General features: G+C 38.3%; 1 protein-coding gene across 5 annotated transcripts in view; it reads right to left on the reverse strand.

Moving 5' to 3' along the window:
* LOC6053956 (bumetanide-sensitive sodium-(potassium)-chloride cotransporter) overlaps window positions 1-22,741 on the reverse strand; it is a 106,571-nt gene that overhangs the window by 10,451 nt on the left and 73,379 nt on the right. For 4 of the 5 annotated variants that reach the window (XM_038259804.1, XM_038259803.1, XM_038259805.1 and 1 more), the window contains exons 3-8: window positions 18,463-19,065; window positions 17,978-18,092; window positions 3,168-3,792; window positions 2,414-3,108; window positions 1,542-2,346; window positions 1,104-1,142 (exon numbers count right to left, since the gene is read on the reverse strand). In XM_038259804.1, coding sequence (XP_038115732.1) covers window positions 1,104-1,142; window positions 1,542-2,346; window positions 2,414-3,108; window positions 3,168-3,792; window positions 17,978-18,092; window positions 18,463-18,845 — 2,662 coding nt within the window. In that variant the 5' untranslated portion in view covers window positions 18,846-19,065. Of the gene's footprint in view, window positions 1-1,103; window positions 1,143-1,541; window positions 2,347-2,413; window positions 3,109-3,167; window positions 3,793-17,977; window positions 18,093-18,462; window positions 19,066-22,741 lie in introns of those variants that run through there. The other variant, XM_038259807.1, reaches the window with a different exon arrangement.

The following is a 22,741-nucleotide window of genomic DNA, read 5'->3' on the forward strand; positions in this document are numbered from 1 at the left end:
ATTTTTGGTGATTTTTTTTAGTAAAACGTATTTTCCGATATACCCCTTGTATACTTTCAAGTACATAAGCCGACTTATTTTCATCGCGTTGCTTACAACTCATCAGGACCAACTCGGTTCTTCTTGCACTCAAACCCCGATGGTTTGACATTAACTGTTCGTCGCTGTCGTGCTAACTTGTCGTACGTGCATTTTGGGCCAAATTGAGTTAAGAACGCCATTTTGTGCATCTCACATTGCCACATCTTTTGACCTTCACAGATCCCCAAAATTCGATTTCAATCCTGAGATATTCAAACCAAAAAAGCTCCAAAAATTTTTGTCACTTTTCATATAAAAGTAGTTTCAATCTTGTCGTGCTATCTTGTCACTCCCTGATAATTGATGTAAGTGCGACAAAAGGCCAAAGGGATTTCAGGTCAGGATGCGTTTGACGCACGTACAAGCTGGACTACCGTAAACATTTGTAATTATAACTTGGGACTCCAGAAACCCACTTCAACCAAACTTCGGGACAATGCACAGAATGGTCAGCCAAACAAAACGTGTTTGTTATTGTTTACATTGCGTGCTCTCGTTTTTGTTTATTCAAGGTCAAACATTAAAACGCGTTTTTCTCGGAACGTCAAAATGGCGGGTGCGACAAGATAGCACGACGACGTCGTGTTGTCAAATGAACGGGGTAACTTTTTAGTTTGACACGCCTTTTACACGGAGTTCACCCACACTACCAAACGTTTGTTTTGATAGTGTGCGTGAGTGCGGTGTAAAAAGTGACAGTTCGTCACTTTTTAGTTTGACCAACGGGATACAAACAAAAAATGTGTCAAACGAAAAAGTTACCAACCACCGGGGTTTGAATGTATTTGATGATCTTACTCTATCTTACTCATGCAAGTGATGTGCATGGTTCGGGGTGTGATTTTACCATCGGATTCCTCGATGGATGCATGCTATAGAATCATCACATAAAAAGTTGTGCTAAAGCTTTTTACATTAATAGGGCTTCTGCTTTTTCGGTACCTATGCTAACCGAAAATTTAATTACAGCTACGAGAATTAATCCACACGAAACAAAAAAGTTAAAAAATGCTCCAACTTACCTTTGAGATTTTTTTCATTCTTTTCCCGAACGCTATCGACTGCGGGGCCAGGACATTTTCCGGACATTGGTTATCGTTTCCAATTGTCATCGCGTGCATGTGGTTGCGGGTGCCATCGGGGGGAATATGCGTGTGTGTGTGTTTTTTATTGGTGAATTTGTATTTGTTCAGCGCAGCGCAGGGATGTTTGTCATTCCGGGGTTGCAGAGCGGCAATATTTAATTAATTCGTGCCGTGGGTAAAATGCGAGATTATTTTTTTGTATGGAGGTGTGCGAATTGATAAAATGAGTGAAATGGTTTCATGCGTTTTTGTTTCGGGAGAGGAGAAAAAGAATGTTGAGAAAATTAGTATGGAATTTTTGCACATGGTTCATTCTCTTGTGTATTTTATTGTTTAAAAGTGGTGTTGAAAAACGAATAACTCCCATCAACTCACCCTGCGAAATGTTCCGGCTAAGCGAGTCGCAGCTTCCGTGCAGCGAGCTGATCTTGTTCTGGCCCGCCAGGTCGGCGCTGCTGTCGTTGTGCACCAGCGATCGGGGCGCCTCGACGATGTGCTTCACTGTGGTCTCTTCACCGAGGATCTGCGAGTAGTCGAGTCCCTTGGCCACGCGCAGGATCGCCACCGATAAGTACATGTCCAGTGCCTTGTGCACTACGTTAAAGTACTGCTCCAGCTCGGTGGCGTCGCACTTGGTCCAGTCGCTCTTGTAGCCGAGCAGCAGGACGTTCGGGCGCAGCTTGCCGATTCCGCTGGCCTGCATGGCCGCCCGCGCACCCGTTTCGAAGTCGTTGTCGTCGACGTACGCGTAGAAGCCCTTGACCTTCTGGCGACGGAACCAGTCGGTGGCTTTGCGCTGCAGGTAGTTGCGGTACTTTTGGGAGGTTTGCGTCTTGTTGACGTGCCCGCAGACCATCAGCGAGAGGTTCTTCGTGAGGAGGTAGGCAAAGTTGACGAGCAGGGGCCGGGTGCTTGGGTGGCCGGACATTACCAGGATCTGCGGTCGGTAGTTCTTGACGTGATCTTCGACGTTGTTGAGCTGCTGCACGGACATGAGCGCGTTCTTGTACGTTTGGGCTTGCGTCGTCGAGCCCCAGTTGACGTCCGGCTTGCGGTACGACACGAACAGGTACAGACCGAGCACGACGGCAAACGTGATCAGCGCGGTTGGCCACGAGATGAGGAACATGACGGCGATACAGAGGATAGCACCGATTAGGCTGAGCCACATGTTGTAATACTGAAACGGGAGAGGGAGATATTGCAGATCATCTCGTTGGCAGCGACATTACAAGTCGCAGTCTTACCCTGAACGTTGGCCGCCATCCAACGGGTTTCGCCAAACTGGCGTGGAATGTACTAAAGTTGACCAGGCAGTACGCGGCCAGGAAGAAGTTGGAGATGAGCGGAGCAATCGCGTTCAGCTCTCCAATCAGGATCACCGCCACCGCGATGATAAAGGTCAGAATGTACCCGCGCACGGGTTCATTGTTCTTGCCGAAACCCTTTCCGAACCAGCCAATTTTCGGATACAACTTGTCCTTGCACAGCGCCTGGAACACCTTCGGCGCTGACACCAAACTGGCCAAAGCCGACGAGAGGGTTGCCGCGAAGCACCCGGCATAGATGATCGGTCCAAAGGCCGAAACCAGCTCCATGACCTGGAACGAGTTGTGCAGCCCGTACTCGCACTCTTCCGGCGCACACTCGGCAAAGGCCCACGATCCGTTGGCCATGTCCGTGACATTTCCGGTGGCGTCACGCAACACGGTAGCACCGGCCATGATGGCCATTCCGAAGTATGAAATCGACGTCAGGATGATGGCCAGGATCGTGCCCTTGGGAATGGCCTTCGAGGGGTCCTTCAGGTCACCGCTGATGTTAGCACCGGCCAGGATTCCGGTGGCCGCCGGGAAGAAGATGGCAAACACCGAGAAGAAATCGTGCGTCACGCTCTTGACCGGCCGGTAGTCCGATTGAAGGTTCTCCAGGAAGAGAGATGCTGTGGAGACGGAGAGTTCATTATAATTGGAGACGCACCATAACTCAATCCCTACTTACAGTTATACCCCACGAATCCCCTCGCCACGTCCAGATCCGACTTCGGTCCGATGACGGTTCCCACCAAGAAATCGACGATCGCCACCAGCAGAATGATCAGCAGCACGACCTGCGCCTTGGCCTCCCACTCCATCCCGATAACCACAATTCCAAGCAGAATAACAATCGTAATCAACCCAATGATCCGAATGTCCTGCACCTCCCCATCGATGATCTGCACCCCAAAGGTGGCCAGCAAATCCGTCAGCGACTCGCAGAACCCGACCACGTACATAGCACAGGCCACCGCGTTGGCCAGCGAGAAGATCAACCCGATCGACCCGCCAAACTCCGGCCCCAACGAGCGGGATATCATGTAGTACGTCCCACCGCCCTTGATCACACCGTTCGTACTGATGGCCGACATCGAAAGCGCCGTAATACTGGTGACGACCGTCGTGATGGTGATGAGCAGGACGCCCTGAATAATGCCGGCCTGGCCGACGACCCAACTCAGCCGCAGGAACAGCATCACGCCCCAAATGTTAAGGAGGCACCGCATCAGGACACCCTTAATCCAGCCGAACTTGATGGCACCCTCCGTATCGCCAATGTCCACCTGGACGGTGCCACGGCGCATAGTCTCCTGGAAAAAAATGAGCAAGAGTGTGGGGAAGAAAAGAGGAAAATTGAAAATCTGTTCTCGGAAAAAGAAGCTTGAATTAGGATTGAAGTTAGAGTTACCAGAAAATGTCTTGTGCGGCAAATAGATTAAAGCCGTTGCCAATATTTTTCAAAAGTTATCTCCCCTTCTTTTTAAATCGGTCCGAAAAATAAAGGGGAAATAGAAGTTAATCAACTGGAAACAATTTGAAATGCATTTATGATTTTTTTTTAATTATAGGGGAAATATACCCATTTTAAGCCTTATAAGCGGTCGTGTTTGAATGATGCTGGATAATCTGGAGTGTTCCTTGAAATTTATTAATACCAAGTACACCAACGAGTAGAGCAACTTTTTGTGAACATTTTTGTTTATTTTCACTTTTACTAAAAGTTATGCTATTTTTTTACAAGCATTTCCCAAATGCATTCTTATTAGTCGAGTGCATTGGGCCACGCCCATTTTCCTATTTTGAGCTTAGTTCTTTTTTCTTCCAGTGCTCTTCTGGGTCTGCTTAGTGCTGCCAAAGTTGATGAAATTTAAAGCGAACACTCACGAAAAGTAGCATTTATAGACAAAATTTCCTGGCATCGCTGGCTCACTCCAACAGGCGCTGCTGGTGGTGTTGGTGACAACCTTTTGTTCTTTATTTGCCTTCGCTCCTCTCTCGTTTTTTTTCAGCCTTCGATTAGAATAGGTCGTCAAAATTGAAACGTCAAAAGTCTTGGCGTGTTTGTTTTTTTGATGGCGCTTGCTAATTATTTACATGTTTCGGGATTATTTTTCAAGTGAGTGACTATCTAATGTACAAAAGAGCATGTTGCCGGTAGTTGGAAGCAATTTTATATCTTAAGCGCTTTGAAATCGTTGGCGCAAGTGAAAAGATATTGATGGTGACTTTCGTTAAGCAGTTAACCTCTCATCTTGCGCGTGGATGTGTGTGCCTCCAAAATGATGAGAAAGGTCTCGCAAAATAGAAGTTATGATCAAAAGTGCCTTAAATTTGATTTTTTTTTGGCCAGTAAATGGCATAAATTTGCGTGCTTACTTGAGGCGGTGCGTTTGCTGGTAAGTTTATAGCATAAATAGTATTTTTGGAGCTTTAATCGAGCATCAAACTCTTCATATGACGAAGATAGGTGTTTGAACAAAAGGGTATATTTCCCCTAATTAGCATGTCTGGAATCGATCAAAAATATTTCAAATGTTTTTGAAATTCCGTTGAACAGTACGGCAAAAAGATTTTCATGGCGAAATAAAAACCGTCAATAATTATATATTTTGAAAACTAATGATTGCAAAACAACTGGACAGGTTTAAATGCATTTTTAAACACTTTTTGTATTCAAATGTTAATACCATGGCATGTTATTTAAATTTCATACATATATTTTTTTATTTTCTTTGCCCCCTTCCCACCTTCGAGGCCTAGATAAACTTCAAAAAATATTTGCATCGGTGTTATTGAAAATAACCTAAATTTATTTCCCTTATATGGGACTGAAAATTTTGGATAAAATTTAATATTAAAACCTCGATTAAAACCGTCTTGAGCAAATAAAATCTCTAAATGATTGCAAAAAATTCCCACGTCTGGAAACGCTTGCCTAAACATGATTCCGCCGAGACGGAGCCAAATTAGGACCCTCTTCAGTCAAGTGACCACTTTCGTCGGATCCTTTCCAGCTTGTAAGCAGATACCGCATCTTAAATTTAATGGCGTCGCAAGCGGTTCCGTGTATTTATCCTTCATTCCTTTCTTCAAGTTTTTTCGACGTAATCGCCAAATTAAAATCATGTTTCCCCTAGTGAAAAAGGACCGTTTCCAAGACAAGTCATAATCGGATGAATGTGTTCGAATTTAAAAAAAAGTTGCTAACATATCTCTCAATTAAACGAAAAAAAAAAGACTCCACAGAATCGAATCAGAAGTCACTGCGAAATGCCCTGAAGCGCCAATTAAATGGAACGACCGATGAGGAGACAGAAAAGGTGCCCATTTTATTGACCTTTTCCAACTGGCGTGTAAAATTAATTAACACATTTAACAGACAGTGTGCAGCGTGTTTCAATTCAGTGCAGGAATTCTGGATGGACCACCTACACTGACTTCATGATGAGTGCGGTGACCTATCCACCCTCCCTCGGTCCCTATGCTTTGCTAATTGGTAAAAATTTCTTCTCGTCATATGAGCAGAGGGAGATTTGGGGAACTTTAACAAATTAAGAGATTTAGGCTCTTTTTGGTAAATAGTTTTTTTTTGCTGACATTTTCATATGGCTGAACATTAGGGTGCCCAGAATATGGGACTTTTTCTCAAAACCTCGCTCCACAAGCTGTATATTGTTCCTTGAGCTATTTTAGGACGCTGGACCAAATATGAGCAAAATTGGTCGACACTTATCTATTGATACTCGAAGGTGAAGTTTATAAGGGAAAAATCGAAAAAAATGTATGGAAAATCCTATTTTCTTACGGTTTGGTTTGCAGGGTGCTCTACTTCCATCAAAATATTCCCAAAAGTGAGATTCCCACTGGAAATTTGATGCTCCAAAACTTTGTACAAAAGATTTTCAAAAATCAAATAATTCGCTCTACAGCATTGCCTTGGCGTTCTCGATTGCTAGATTCCTAATCGAAACTAAGTGTCCGAAGGCTTGATTGTTGAGGCAATCAATTAATTTATATAATAAGTTCTTCAAAAGATACAGATTATTGAATTTTAATATATCATTTTGTACGGACAGCTGCCAAGTCAGTATGGAAAATTATAGAGCAATTTCAGCTCAAATCAGGATTTTTTCTGGTACTTTTTATCCGACCTTCTCCGATTTCAATAAAACTTTTTGGACATGTTATCCTAGTCCTATATAAGCCATTTTTGTGTATATGGAGCCAGTTGCACTCGATAATGACATTTGAGAAGGGCTTTAGGGTTTTAGTTATTTTTGAATTTTGTAAATTAAATATTGCTGTATCTCTAAGCCGTTACATCGCATCAAAAAGTGGTCTAAGACAAACTTGTAGGAAATAAGACGGGCTTTTTGAAAAAAATACACTGAAAGAAAATTACACGCCAATTCGATGAGATTTTTAAATTTTTAAGTTAAATTTAAAGGTGATGTCACGATTTTTTTCGCTAAATTTTTTTTGTGAAAATAACCTAAAATGTGACAAAAAGACTCACGAAAAATGCAAACCGTTTTTTTGAAAAGTGGTCTAAACGTCAAAATGTCTAAAAACCGATAGTGAGAATCGATATCCCAGACAATTTTACATAAAAGTCTTCATATTGACCATTGTCCTAGGTCCAATCCTTGTGAAGATACAGCGGTTTTAAAAATAAAAATGTTGAAAAAATAGTTTTATTAGTGGTTTTGGCAATTTCTATATGACAGACTTGAGCAACTCTCTACGAAATCGGTCGATTTCGACCATTTTTATTTTCTGTTTTTTTTTTTTTTATTTGACTCAAACTTTGTGGGGGCCTTTCCTATGACCAATAAGCTATTTTGCGTCATTGGTTCACCCATACAAGTCACCATACAATTTTGGCAGCTGTCCATACAAAAATGGTATGTAAATATTCAAACAGCTGTAACTTTTGAGTGAATTTTCTGATCAATTTGGTGTCTTGGGCAAAGTTGCAGGTATTGTTGAGGACTTTTGAGAAGGTATTGTACACGGATTTTTTTTTGCAGATTTTTTATCAACATTTTTTTTCCTAAAACTCAATTTCCCAAAATATGTATTTTTTGATTTTCGAGATTTTTTGATATGTTTTAGGGGACAAAAATCCGCAACTTTTGAGCCATAGAGAAACATGGTCAAAAAATCTGCCGCAGAGTTATGAATTTTTGAAAAAATAGTGATTTTTGGGAAAAAATTGAAGTTTCATGCAAAAACAAGTTTGACATTACTTTTTAATGCAAAATTGAATTTGCAATCGAAAAGTACTTTACAGATTTTTTGATAAAGGGCTCCGTTTTCAAGACATAGCCACCGAAAGTTTGATTTTAGCGAAATATTTGCAGTTTTTCAATTTTTAAAAATAGTGACCATGAGTAACCATTTCTAAAAGTTCAAAAAAATTGCTATGAAATTGTCTAAGAGACATTGAAGATTGGACCTCGGGTTGCTGAGATAGAGCCGCTTTAAGAAAAAGAATCACGAAAATTGAAGTTTTCTAAATGTCACCAAAACAACCCACCATTTTCTATTGACCATATCTCAGCAAATAATGGTCCGATTTTCAATGTTAATATATAAAACATTCGTGAAATTTTCCGATCTTTTCGAAAAAAATATTTTGAAAATTTTTAAATCAAGACTAACATTTTAAAAGGGCCAAATATTGAATATTACGCTCATTTAAAATGCTAGTCTTGATTTAAAAATTTTCAAAATATTTTTTTTGAAGAGATCGGAAAATTTCACGAATGTTTCATCGGACCATTAATTGCTGAGATATCGTCATTAGAAAATGGTTGGCTGATTGGGTGAGACTTAGAAAACTTCAATTTTCGTGTTTCTTTTTCTTTAAGCCGCTGTATTTCAGCAACCAGAGGTCCAATCTTCAATGTCTCTTAGACAATTTTATAGCATTTTCTGAACTTTTCAAAAAAAATATTTTTAGAAATGGTCACTCATGGTCACTATTTTTAAAAATCGAAAAACTGCAAATATTTCGCTAAAATCTAACTTTCGGTGGCTATATCTTGAAAACGGAGCCCTTTATCAAAAAATCTGTAAAGTACTTTTCGATTGCAAATTCAATTTTGCATTAAAAAGTAATGTTAAACTTGTTTTTGCTTAAAACTTCGATTTTTTCCAAAAATCACTATTTTTTCAATAATTTGCACAAAAAAATTGTGCTATTTGCACAAAAAAATTGAGCGAAAAAAATCGAGACATCACCTTTAAATTTAACTTTTAAACTTAAAAATTGAAAAATCTCATAGAATTGGCGTTTATTTTTCTTTCAGTGTATTTATTTTAAAAAGCCCGTCTAATTTCCTACAAGTTTGTCTTAGCCCACTTTTTGATACGGCTTAGAGATACAGCAATATTTAAAATAATTAAAACCCTAACGCCCTTCTCAAATGTCATTATCGAGTGCAACTGTCTCCATATACACAAAAATGGCTTATATAGGCCTAGGCAGTGCGTGGCCGAAAGGTTACGCTGTCCGCTTTGTAAGCGGATCATTCTGGGTTCGATTCCCATCTGCTGCAACCTTCCATCGGATGAGGAAGTAAAATATCGGTCCCGGCCTTGGTTGTTAGGCCGTTAAGTCATTCCAGGTGTAGGAGTCGTCTTCATGCCATAAGTACAAACAACACACCAAACCAAGCCTACTCCGGTGGAATCGCTGGCGGCGGTTGGACTCGCAATTCAAAGGTCGTCAGTTCAAACACTGGGGTGGAAGGTTCCATTCAAGCCTTCGGACTCTTAGGTTCGAGCAGAAACTTGCAATAGAGACCACAAAATACCCGGGGGTCGTTAATGTGGATGGTTTGATTTTTTTTTTGAGACCTAGGATAACATGTCTAAAAAGTTTCATTGAAATCGGAGAGGGTCGGGAACAAAAGTATCAGAAAAATTCCTGATTTGTGCTGGAATTGCTCTATATGGACAAACTAATTATGCAAAATGGTTGTTTGTTGTTTGTTGTTTGTTTAGTTGACGCAAAGATTCTAGTTTTTTGTTAACACAAAGATTCTAGTTTTTTTAACGCATAGTTTTGCCTTCCTCACTGAGGTAAGGCTATAATCCTGCTCTAAAAATGAACTTCGTATAAAAACGTCGTAGACCCACCTTCATGTATACATATCGACTCAGAATCGAAAACTGAACAAATGTCTGTGTGTATGTGTGTGTGTATGTGTGTGTGTATGTGTGTGTGTATGTGTGTGTGTATGTATGTATGTGACCAACAAACTAGCTCATGTTTCTCGGCACTGGCTGAACCGATTTGACCCGAACTTGTTGCCTTCGACTTGGTTTAGGGTCCCATAGATCGAGTTTTATACAGATTGAAGTTTCGATAAGTAGTTCAAAAGTTATGTATAAAAATGTGTTTTCACATATATTTGGATCTCACTTAACTGTATGTAAACTATGTCCGGGTCCACTATCCGATCAATCGTTGGTTAGGTTATCAAAAGACCTTTCCAACGAGTTCAAAACATTGAAGATCTGGCAACCCTGTCTCGAGATATGGCCACTTAAGTGATATTGATATACTTTTTTGAAGCCGGATCTCACTTAAATCTATGTAAACTATTTCCGGGTCCATCATCCGACCCATCGTTGGTTAGATTATCAAAAGACCTTTCCAACGAGTCTAAAACATTGAAGATCTGGCAACCCTGTCTCGAGATATGGCCCCTTAAGTGATATTGATATACTTTTTTGAAGCCGGATCTCACTTAAATCTATGTAAACTATGTCCGGATCCACTTTCCGACCCATTTTTGGTTAGGTTATCAAAAGACCTTTCCAACGAGTCCAAAACATTGAAGATCTGGCAACCCTGTCTCGAGATATGGCCCCTTAAGTGATATTGTTGTACTTTTTGAAGCCGGATCTCACTTAAATGTATGTAAACTATGTCCGGGTCCACTATCCGACCCATCGTTGGTTAGGTTATCAAAAGACCTTTCCAACGAGTCCAAAACATTGAAGATCTGGCAACCCTGTCTCGAGATATGGCCACTTAAGTGATATTGATATACTTTTTTGAAGCCGGATCTCACTTAAATGTATGTAAACTATGTCCGGGTCCATCATTCGACCCATCGTTGGTTAGGTTATCAAAAGACCTTTCTAACGAGTCCAAAACATTGAAGATCTGGCAACCCTGTCTCGAGATTTGGCCACTTAAGTGATATTGAAGTACTTTTTGGAAGCCGGATTTAAAAATAGATGAAACTTGTGTACAGCCATTGTTATTAGGAAGGCTCCAACCACATAGGTGGATTAAGATAGTTTTTAGTTTAAAGAAAACCCATGTTTTGCCTTCCTCACTGAGGTAAGGCTATAATCCTGCTCTAAAAATGAACTTTGTATAAAAACGTCGTAGACCCACCTTCATGTATACATATCGACTCAGAATCAAAAACTGAACAAATGTCTGTGTGTATGTGTGTGTGTATGTGTGTGTGTATGTGTGTGTGTATGTATGTATGTGACCAACAAACTAGCTCATGTTTCTCGGCCTTGGCTGAACCGATTTGATCCGAACCTGTTGCATTCGACTTGGTTTAGGGTCCCATAGATCGAGTTTTATACAGATTGAAGTTTCGATAAGTAGTTCAAAAGTTATGTATAAAAATGTGTTTTCACATATATCCGGATCTCACTTAAATGTATGTAAAATATGTCCGGGTCAATCATCCGACCCATCGTTGGTTACTTTATCGAAAGACCTTAAGTGATATTGATGTACTTTTTTGAAGCCGGATCTCACTTAAATGTATGTAAACTAAGTCCGGGTCCACCATTCGACCCATCGTTGGTTAGGTTATCAAAAGACCTTTCCAACGAGTCCAAAACATTGAAAATCTGGCAACCCTGTCTCGAGATATGCTCACTTAAGTAATATTGATGTACTTTTTGGAAGCCGGATCTCACTTAAATGTATGTAAACTATGTTTGGATCCACCATCCAACCCATCGTTAGTTAGATTATCAAAAAACCTTTCCAACGAGCCTAAAACAATGAAGATCTGGCAACCCTGTCTCGAGATATGGCCACTTAAGTGATATTTATGTACTTTTTGGAAGCCGGATCTCACTTAAATGTATGTAAACTATGTCCGGATCCACCATTCGACCCATCGTTGGTTAGGTTATCAAAAAACCTTTCCAACGAGTCCAAAACATTGATTATCTGGCAACCCTGTCTCGAGGTATGGCCACTTAAGTGATATTTATGTACTTTATGGAAGCCGGATCTCACTTAAATGTATGTAAACTATGTCCAGATCCACCATCCAACCCATCGTTGGTTGGCTTATCAAAAAACCTTTCCAACGAGTTCAAAACATTGAAGATCTGGCAACCCTGCCTCGAGATATGGCCACTTAAGTTACATTTATGTACTTTTTTGAAGCCGGATCTCACTTAAATGTATGTAAACTATGTCCGGATTCACCATCCATCGTTGGTTGGGTTATCAAAAAACCTTTCCAACGAGTTCAAAACATTGAAGATCTGGCAACCCTGTCTCGAGATATGCCCATTTAAGTGATATTGATGTTTTTTTTTATTCCGGATTTTTTAGATGAAATTTTTTTACACATCATATCAGCCATTGTTGGTAATAATTGAGGAAGGCTCCAACCACATAGGTGGATTAAGTTAGTTTTTATTCTGGATTAGAATCATTGCTCGATTTTCACCTTGAACTATGAAAATATTGAATTATCAAGCCATTAGTGCTTCGCAAATTAGATTTCCATATAAAGTTTTCCAAAAATTAGTAATTACATATAGGTACTCGAGAAAATCAAGTATTGGAAAACATTCAACTTTTAAATTCAATGTTTGATTTAGTGAAGTAATATAACTAATCCTCATCAAAATTAGTTACCTTTAGTTTGTAATGTTGAGATATAAATTGATGTCTTATTATCATAAAATTACATCCAAAATATAAGATAATCCCTATTAGGGAACCATCACAAGAAGGTAGTTATTAAAAAAAACTCTAGGTTTCACAAAACCCACTGTCCCCAGCTCTCCCCTACGAACCTCGTGTGAACTTGGGCGACCAACAACGTCAGTTAGCCCCCCTCCCCCTCCCCCCAAAAACGAACGGGGTGCTGCCATGTGCTTCTGGCGTCCATTTAGTTAGTCTGTCAGTCGGTTATTTCTCGATTAGGCCAATTTCGAAGAAGGGCGAGGTTAATTGGCATTAACAGTGTGCCACGCGGTGTCACAGCGGCCTGACTGGTACCGACGGTTCCTCGCGAAGAAAAGGCATGAATGGAGCTGACGTGGTGAACTTTTGTTTGGAGCGTTATTTATAGCGGGCTATAGAGGAGAAAAGCAACTCGCGACAAAATGTTGAGGCTAGGAATTTTGACAGGTATGATTTTCATAAAGTATTCGCCTCCTTTTCTTTCCCACAGAAAACTAGGGACAATGTAGTTGTCAAACTAGGCCAAAATGTTAAAGTCACTCACAAAATGAACTTTGAGTGATTTGAGTTCATTTCTGACGTCACGATTTTCTGCTCTATTTCGGCACACTCACACATGTCACACATGAGTGCTGTGAAAGTGAATCATCAAAGTTTTGGGTAGCTTTATTTGGGGAAACTTTTCGGGCGGGAATTCCACTGGTGGAATAGTTTAGCCAGAGTTGGGACAAGTAATGATAGAAAAGTTTTTTCACCGGCTGTTGAATAGAGCGCAGCAAGGTCACGCAAGACCGGCGGCAGTGAATGTCACCCTTTTTCGCGTTCTTCGCTGAGCCACATTCAAAAGCTGGGTTTAGTATTTCAGTTTCGGTTATGGAACGGTGATTCTTTTCTTCTCCATACTAGCTGAAACTAGTCCCAGTTTGAATAAACCTGAAAATTTTTGTTCGTGTTTTGTATCGTTAAAAGCGTTTGAAGGAATGAAGTGTGGTTTTAAGTATTTTTTATTGGTTAATCGATTTTCAAAACCCCAAATAATAATAAAACTTTTAGTTTTACGGCAGTGGTGCGATATGATCGAAATATAATTTTGCGACAAGCTTGCTGCTCATCGCTGCATTTAACTCCAGTAACGAAAACTTTTTTCGGAGCTTTTTGGTTAGTGTTTGCTAAATCCTACAAGAATTTGAAGGTTTGTTGACGATTTTTAAATTTTTAAATGTAGGTACGAGAGAGAAATAAATATAATCCCAATTTATGATCGACCCTTTAACCTTATGAGATTTTTATATTAAGTTTTTGTTTCCCCGAAATTTAAATCATGTTTTTCAAGTCTTATTTTTTAATTTTTATTTTTATTTCAAATCTTTGAACCTTTATTCAAATTCAACCACAAAAAGGTCTTCTTTTGTGGCCTTATTTAAAAAGAAGGTTCAATGATTTGAAAAATGGGCTATATAAATGAATCAATTCTTTATTATTTTTTGCAATTTTTTGGCTGTAACAAATCTTTTGTGCAAACATTTTACCTAACAAATTGGATTTTGCAATCGAAAAGTACCTAACATAAATTTTAATAAAGTGCACCGTTTTAAGATAAAATGTTTTTTATATAAGTTCAGAATTTCGTAAACTTAGTCTAAGAAACATTGCAGATTGAATTTAGGGTTGCTGGGGTACAGCAGATAAAAAAATATAAAAATTGGAGTTTTCTTAGTCGCACCCAAATCTCACCCAAACATCCCCTCATTTTCTGCTGCCAATAACTTAGCAGCTAATGGTCCAATTTTCAATGTAAAAATATAAAACTTTTGTAAAAAAAAAAAAATATTTTTTGGTGTAAGAAAATATTAAGATGATTTTCAAATCACGACATATGTATATCCTTTTTTTTAATTTTCAAAATAAAAAAGATGGAAATTCTAAGGCAAAATTAGCCGAAACTTTAAAATTTTTTGAAAAACTGACCAAAAACTGACAAAGTTAACACTTTAAAAAAACTTTTTCGTAAAATTCAGATAATTCTTGAAAAATTCATGTAAAGCCATTATGTTTACACATCAAAATTTCACAAAAATTTGGAACATTAATACACTCTCAAAAGTTACAAAAGTTTCCCTACAAAGTTACAAAAACACGAAATTCTAAACTGGAAATTTGAGTTGTAAATGCAAGAACGACTTCTGTGGGTTATATTTTGGGTAAATTCGACAAGTACATTAAATTATCCCTAAAATTACCTGTCTCTTGATTTTAATTAGTTTTGTTACGAGAAAAAGCAGCGATTTTAATGATTTTTATCAATAATTTTTGAAGAAAAATGCGTTTTATTAAAGGGATCGTTCCACCTCACCTTTACAGGATATCGAAAAATGATTTCGAATTTGTAATCAGGGGTCAAAACTACCCCTGAGAGCAAAGTTTCACAAAAATCGAAAAGGATCCGGGCAACTACTGTGTGAGTTGACAGAAAATTACTCATATTGTCGCCTTGTCGTACGTGCATTTTGGGCCAAATTGAGTTAAGAAATCCATTTTTTGCATAATGCCTCACCTTTGTACCTTCACAGATCCACAAAATTTGATTTCAATCCTAAGATATTCAGTAAAAACCGAAAAAAACTCCGGGCATTTTTGTCACTTTTCATATGAAAGAAGTTTCAATCTTGTCGTGCTATCTTGACACAGCCTGAAAATTTGATGTAAGTGCGACAATTGGCCAAAGGGATTTCAGGTCAGAACACGTTTGACTCATTTACATGTTCGACTACTGCAAACATTTGTGATTATATTGGGACTAGAGGGTGACAAGCGGGAATTCCCGGGAAATCCTCCATTTTTGGACCTCTCAATTCCCGGGAAATTTGGTCGAGACTCCCGGGAAATTTTAAACTTCTGAATATCGAAGCAGAAGAAAGTGAAAATTTCACCTTGACAAAAAATCCAATAACTATAATTGAGAGAAGCCAAAAAAATGTGGACCCCAAAATTTACCTTAAAGCATACTTAGCAGTTACACCAGAGAAATGAAATCTAAGTTAATTTTGCTGTATCAGGGTTATTTCCTGTTTTGATGTAATAAATAAGTCATTTTGTATTTCACGTTAGCCTCAAAATCAAATTATATTTTGGAAAAAAACGGCAATATTTGTAAAGTTAATGTCGGCCAATTGTGGAGATTGGGGTTTTCCTGAGAACTGTAAATATTTCTTCAATTAATATTTACAGTTCACCTTAAAAAGGAAAAAAATAAGTTAAATTGATGTTTTATTCGTTATTTCTCTTATTGGCAGAGTTCGGAAAACCACTCACACTCACAAATCGAGTAGGCTTCCTCACAGCAAACACTCTCGTTACTCACCGTGAGTGTGAGGGCTGAGTAAATTTACTCATATTTGAGTAAAATGAGGGCGTGAGTAGGCCGTTTCCAACAGTTTGTTATTTATAGAATCAATGAACATATCAATCCAAAATCAAACGTCTTTATCAATCGGTTGTACATTCGAGGTAGCGTCAATGTCTGTAAATCCGAAGGTTTTGTGTTGGTATTAATTAGGCATAAACTTTTTTTTTGTTGTCTGTCTGGTATATTTTTTTTCATTGCTGAAAAGGAAACCATGGATTGTCGAAGTCCAGCGGCTGGCGGATGGGCAATTATTTTCATAATTTTCAGATGGGCGACCGGTCGAAATCTGTTGTGGATTGACCTACCGCGGGATAAATCGGAGGCCGCAGACGGGGGCAGCTTCTGCGGACGGATGTTGGCAGCCATACCAAAAGAAGATGGCCGTGTTGTTGTGGGTAATGGTCACTCCCTTCGACAGCTGTGCAACTGTGGCCATTCCCGGTCGCTGTCAGTTCTACCAATATGTCTTGCCTAAGAACCAGGACACACCAGTGGACCCTCAGCGGATGCCGGTGGCTCTAGCCTAAAGCTGTCCAAAGCACTGGATCGGCTTTTTTTAAATTTCAGTGAACCTCCAAGCTAAAGCCACCGGCGGCTACTGCAACTTCTTCGGGATGTCCCGATTCTGCAGCATAACACATTTATACAACTGTCGACGACTGGGAGTGGCCACTTACCTCAGCAACACGGCCATCCACTGCTGGTAAAGCTGTTAAAATCCACCCGCAGATGCATTCCTATTCTAAACAACCTCCGACCTATCCGTCGGTAGCACAAAACTCGCTGAAAAAAACAGATAAAAATCAGGATTTGAACCACTGTGATAAAAAAAAACTTCTAATTGATAGCACTGCGCCTCTACCATCAGGAATACTTTTCCGCTGTTGAGTGAGCAAGAAATTCACCAATGTAGAGTTTGACATCTTGAAATTTGTTTTCGAAAATAGCCCTCATGAGCCCTCATAGCCCTCTTTGTGAGTAAATGAGCAAAGCCCTCACACTCACCGAGAGTGTTGAGTAATTTACTCGCAGGTAACTAAGTTTTTCCTCATGGTTGAGTACCCGTGAGTGAGTTTCCGAACTCTGCTTATTGCAAATATCCCGTTAGTGGGAAATTTTATATTAGAGCAATTCCATGTCAAATAGGGAATCGGTTGTACCCGACCCTCTCCGATTTCAATGAAACTCTGTAGACATGTTATCCTAGGCATATATAAGCCATTTTTGTGTATATGGAGCCAGTTACACTCGATAATGACATTTTTGTATTTCGTAATTTAAATATTGCTATATCTCGAAGCCGTTGCATCGTATCAAAATGTGGTCAAAGATAAACTTGTAGGAAATTGGACGGGCTTTCTGAAAAAAATACACTGAAACAAAAATACACGCCACATCAATGAGATTTTTTGATTTTTAAGTCTAAAACTTAAATTTAAAGGTGATGTAACGATTTTTTTTCGTTCAAAATTTTTGTGAAATAGCTTAAGATGTTATAAAAAGACTCACGAAAAATGCAAAATGGAGCAACTCACCTAAAAAAATACATAAATCATTTACTAAAACTTTTTTTTTTAAAAGTGCTCTAAACGTCAAAATTTTCAAAATCCGAGTACAGGAATCGATTTTCCAGACAATTTTACATAAATGTCTCCATATTGACCATTGTCCTTAGTCCAATCCTTGTGGTTTTAAAAATAAAAATGTTGAAAAAATAGGTTTTTTGATGGTTTTTGGCATTTTCTATATGACAGACTTGATTTTTCAGACTCGAAAATATTTTTACCGGAAAGCTCGTACAATTTCCCATAAGTTTGTCTTTGACCACATTTCAATTCTGAAGTTTTTTTTTGAAAAGGTCCAATAAACCAAATTTCCAGTTTTTGCTTTTTGGGTGTTTTTAGAACCGCCTTGAGTCAGGGGTATTGAAAAACATCCAAAAAGCAAAAACTGAAAATTTGGTTTATTGGTCCTTTAAAAAAAAAAACTCCAGAATTGGATTTATGGGCTTACAGATATAAGCTAATAACATTGCTCATAACTGGAAACATTATATTTTTTCAGTGTAGTATAGTAACCTGGATAGTAAATTGGGCAGTTTCAGTTTTCATACCTTATTTGTGATGGACGCATGGTGCAGCTCGTCCAGCGTTGGCCGGTTGTTGGCCTGGAATGAGAGGATGTTACGATAGTTGTCCACCCGTGGTAGCGCTTCCCGGGTGAAATGTCTGCAAATAAATAGAGCACATTGATTCGGTATAGTTGTAGTGGTCATTTTGTGTCAATATATTTTCTCGGAACGTTCGGAGGATTTAGCTTGGTATGCGGAATTCTTCAGCTTAACTTAATTCTGATATCAAGAGCATGGTTATGAAACGTACGGCACAGTATCGAGAGGATCGGTAGAATGCTCCAGCTACTATATTTGATTAAGCTCAATTGCATGAAATAGGAGGAAAATTAAATCAGGTACTGTCCGCTTCTGGATAGTTTGCTCTCAGGGTGGTTCAATTTTCATTGATAGCAACTCAACATCTAAAGCGCACAAACCGACGAGAAGCGTACAATTGCACCATCCTAACAATCCCAGTAACCCACCTGAAGCTTCTGGCGTATCTGTTATCGTCAATCAGGTTGTCCTCCTCGTCGTCGTTCGAGTCGGACCCGTCGCCGTCCACCTTGAACCGCGTCGTCTGTGAGTTCTTCCGCTCGTTGTTGCTCTTGTCCCCCCGGAAGCTGCTCCGGATCGACTGCAGCCGGGACGTTCGCCGTTTGACCATCTCCTCCGGGAAGGTATCGTCGTCGGTGGTGGCAGCGGCGGCATCGCCAACATTCCCGTTCTGTCCACCACCTCCGCCTCCGCCACCACCACCCCGCTCGTCATGATTGACCAGGTTGACCTGGAAGCGGTTTGCCGACCCGGATCGGTGCATCGTGTTCATCTCCACCTCTTTCGGATTCGGAGTCGCCTTGGACGACATCTCGCCTACCTTTGTGACTGCTCCGTGGTGGTGACTGGTTCAGCTACTCCAACCCGGGGGCCAGGTTGACTTTAACGATTTAACGATTCGATGGACGTGTCACTCAGGAATGCCACGTACGCCACGGACGACGACGGGCTGATTGTCAACCTCGATACGTGTGTGTGTGTGTGTGTGTGTGTGTGTGTGTGTGTGTGTGTGTGTCTGGAAAGGACGGAGTCTGAAATGAGGTGGAAACAAAAAGAGTGGGAAGCTTTAGCGATAAGCTTTTAATGATGGGTAAAAGGTGTGAAATTGCCTATGTGAGCGGTGCTAATTGGGGTGGGATTTTGTGGTTACCCATCTCAATCTCAATGGGAATAATAGGTTTTGGGTGCTGCGATTGAGGTTATCGTGGAAAAAGGGTACAATCTAGGAACAATTTCCATGATCATATCTTGGAAACAGAAAATCAAAGCAAAACTCGACTGCTATTTTTAAAGGAAACTGGACGCTGAATTGAAAGGCGTCATCAGATCTTCGAGTGGAATCACATCTTGCGCTACGATTTGGCATAAGAATCATCTTTTTCTCTTTGTTGGGAACGTTGAAATCTTTTGAGATAACGAAGTTTGTACTTGGCTGTTCGATTTGGTGTCTTCAGCAAAGTTATAGGTTTTTATTATGATTTTAAAAAAGGGACACGGAAAAAAACCCATTTTTTATTCAACTTTTCATGACCAAAGATTGAATTCCTAAAAAAAAGGTTTTTTTTTAATTTTCGAAAATATTACATATTTTTAAGGTACTAAAATGACATCGTTTGTGATGGTAAAAAATCTGGTTAAGAAGATATGAATTTTTGAAACTGACAATTTTTTTTTTTGCGGTATTGTAAAACGAATTTGATGATATTGTAAAATAAAAATAAAAACCACCTTTGAAGTAAACTCTACAGATTTCTATCTGGAACTTTGAAAATCGGGAAATTAGTTTTTGATACAGCCTGAGAATATGAATCGATGAAAATGAATTCCTTCAAGTGCCATCTAGTACGCCTGTAATATTAAACTGACGGTGCCTCGATAACTAATGGTCCGATTTTTAAAATCGCAGCTTTTTAATCTTTTCAAGAACAATAATTTCAAAATTTTAAAATCAGGCTTAACTTTTCAAAAACACTAAAAAATGAAAAATGATCCATGTTGCATATTTTAGTCAATTTTTTTTTGAAAATATTATTAATGAGAAGATCAGGAAATGTCGATACAGTTGCAATTTTTTATATTGATAGAAAATAGATTTTACATAAAAATTTAACATACATATAAAGGCCTCGAGATTTAAAAATATGTTTTATATATATCATAGATTTTTTTTTTCGTGGATGACCACCAAAAATATTTTTTTCAAAAACCTTCAAAATTTCAATGGAAATTTAAGTGCAAGCAGCTGCATTCAATTTTAAATTGCATAATCCTGCGTTTAGAATCATGTGTGGCATGTTTACGTTAGTTTAAAAATCTTTTTTTTTAATTTTCGGTGTTAAGTCTCGCAAAAAAAAATTCGCTTATATTCATGTTTTACATTTTTTAAACTAATGAAATCTTGAATGACATTACACATTTTGTTTATAAATTGGACATTTTTCAAGTTATATGCACTTTAGGGCGATTTTGTTTTCGAAAAAATTAAAATACATCATGGAGGGAAAACATGAATTAGTTTCAAAAGCTTTTCTACTTTTTTTTACCTTTTTGATCAGATTGCTGTTTGCCTCTTGTGGTTTACATTTTGTGAAAAAATAGTTTTTCTCAGTGATATTTTAGCCCTCATTTTTCTCATCGCGATAGCTCGGAAACTGTTGATTCGATTTTCAATCTTAAAAAGTGAAATTGTTGCGTAATTTAGTGCTTTTCTCTATAAACATGATTTTGTAACATTTGAAAGTGCTCTATACAAGTGTTTGGGATGAAATTTATTTCCGGTTTTTCTAATAGTTTACCTTTTTTTAAAGAAAAGCAAATTGACAAAAAATAGATTTGTCTGGTATTAGAAGAGATAATCAGTTACCGTAAAACGGGGTGACCCTGATAGGTTTGCGATTTTTCCGCAAAATGAAGAGTACAATTAAAATACGTACGGGATGGTTTAGAATCATACTGACCGTGGTAGAGAAGTGTTCAAACTACCTCTAGAAAAACTTTTCATAAAATTTTGAAAAGCTTAAAAAGTTAGTTAACCATAGTAAACAAAATTTTGATAAAAGTCTGTATTTTAAACTTCTAAAAGTGTCATGATTTTCACAATGAACACGATTTTGAATCGGAAAACGGAATGCATTTTCGGATTCATTGAAGAATTTTTCACTAGGAGAAGGTTAAATAAGTTTGTAAATAAAACATAATATGTGCTTTTGAAACACAATAAAAAAAATCTCCAAATTTATAGCCAATTTTAGTTGAACTAATTTCATGAACAATGTAAAAACTTGTGATTCGTGCTTCAAAATTAGTATAAAATACAATGTAAATCGATAATTTTATAAACAAAACTAGTTTTAATAAATTACAGGAAAAATTCCTACTTTCCAATAATTTTACCTGAAATTTATTTGTTTTTGTTAAAAAGCTTATAAACTTAGTTAACTAAATATTAACATTGTTTTTTTTTCATAAAAACTATATTATCTACTTTAGTGATGGTACATTTAGCGTAAAAATAAAGTTTGAACATCTTAAATATGATTTAAACAAGAAAAACTATAACTATCAAAGTCACCCCGGAATTTTAACTAAAAATTTTTAACGTACTGCCCATAATTGAAAATTCGGCTATTATGCCAAATCAAGTATTCCGAGAAAAACGCGTTTTAGCGTTTGTCACAAAATCTCTGTCAAGGCAATTTCCCATAAGAGTGGCATATTAGCCGTTTGGTTTTTCGCATCGGCAGCCAAGTCTAAACACTATTTCAGTGAAATTCAAGTTCCAGAAGATGCGTTGGAACATCATCTACCACCTGGTGCTAATATCTCGTTTTTGCCAAAAGTGGATATTAGCCGTTTTTTCAATGGTGGGCAGCGTAGCTATTGAAAAAACTTTTTATCCAAAATAGTGCATGGACTTTGTGTGACCTACCCCAGTACATGTTTTAAAAATAAAAATCTTGAGAACCAGCGCTGTGGAGTCGGGTCTTTTTGGGAAGCCTGGAGTCGGAGTCGGTGTCGGAGTCGGAGTCGTAAAAACTCGAACAACTGGAGTCGGAGTCGGAGCCGGAGTCGGCTAAATTTTATTAGCTGGAGTCGGAGTCGGAGCCGAAAATTTCTGATTACCCGGAGTTGGAGTCGGAGTCGGAGTTATCTTAAATTCAACAAATATTATATTTATTTTTAATTTTTTAGTATTTTCTATAAACAGATTAATTTACAAAACTTCTTATATTTTTTTAACAATAACAATAATAATGTTTATTAAATTCATTCAAGTTAACAGTAATGTCTGACTTCCCTAATGAATATAATTCTTTTAAAGGGATGTAAAGACGTAATTAAAAACTAAAAGCTACTTATAAACTGGTAACACTTTTTTTTTCAAAACGCTTACTAACGTAGCAAATAATTGTTTATGCAACTACGAATTAGAATGATAATTTTTCTTTTGAATTCAGCTAATGTCTCTGTTCTTTTTAAATCTTCTGGTAAATTGTTGAAAACAAACGGGCCATTAATTATAAATCTTCTTCTTCCAATTTCTGTTCTAAAACCTGATCGTCTAAGATGATGTGCTTGTCTTGTGAAATGCTGGTGAACCGCAGAAGCGAATTAATTTTTTTTTTTCAAGTTGCATGCGCTGCGTTGCCATTTTTTATTTTTTTAGAGATCACTAAATGATAACCTGTTAATCAGTAATATATTTTC

Source organism: Culex quinquefasciatus, chromosome 3 (assembly GCF_015732765.1).
Source record: "Culex quinquefasciatus strain JHB chromosome 3, VPISU_Cqui_1.0_pri_paternal, whole genome shotgun sequence".
Taxonomy (NCBI): Eukaryota; Metazoa; Arthropoda; class Insecta; order Diptera; family Culicidae; genus Culex; species Culex quinquefasciatus.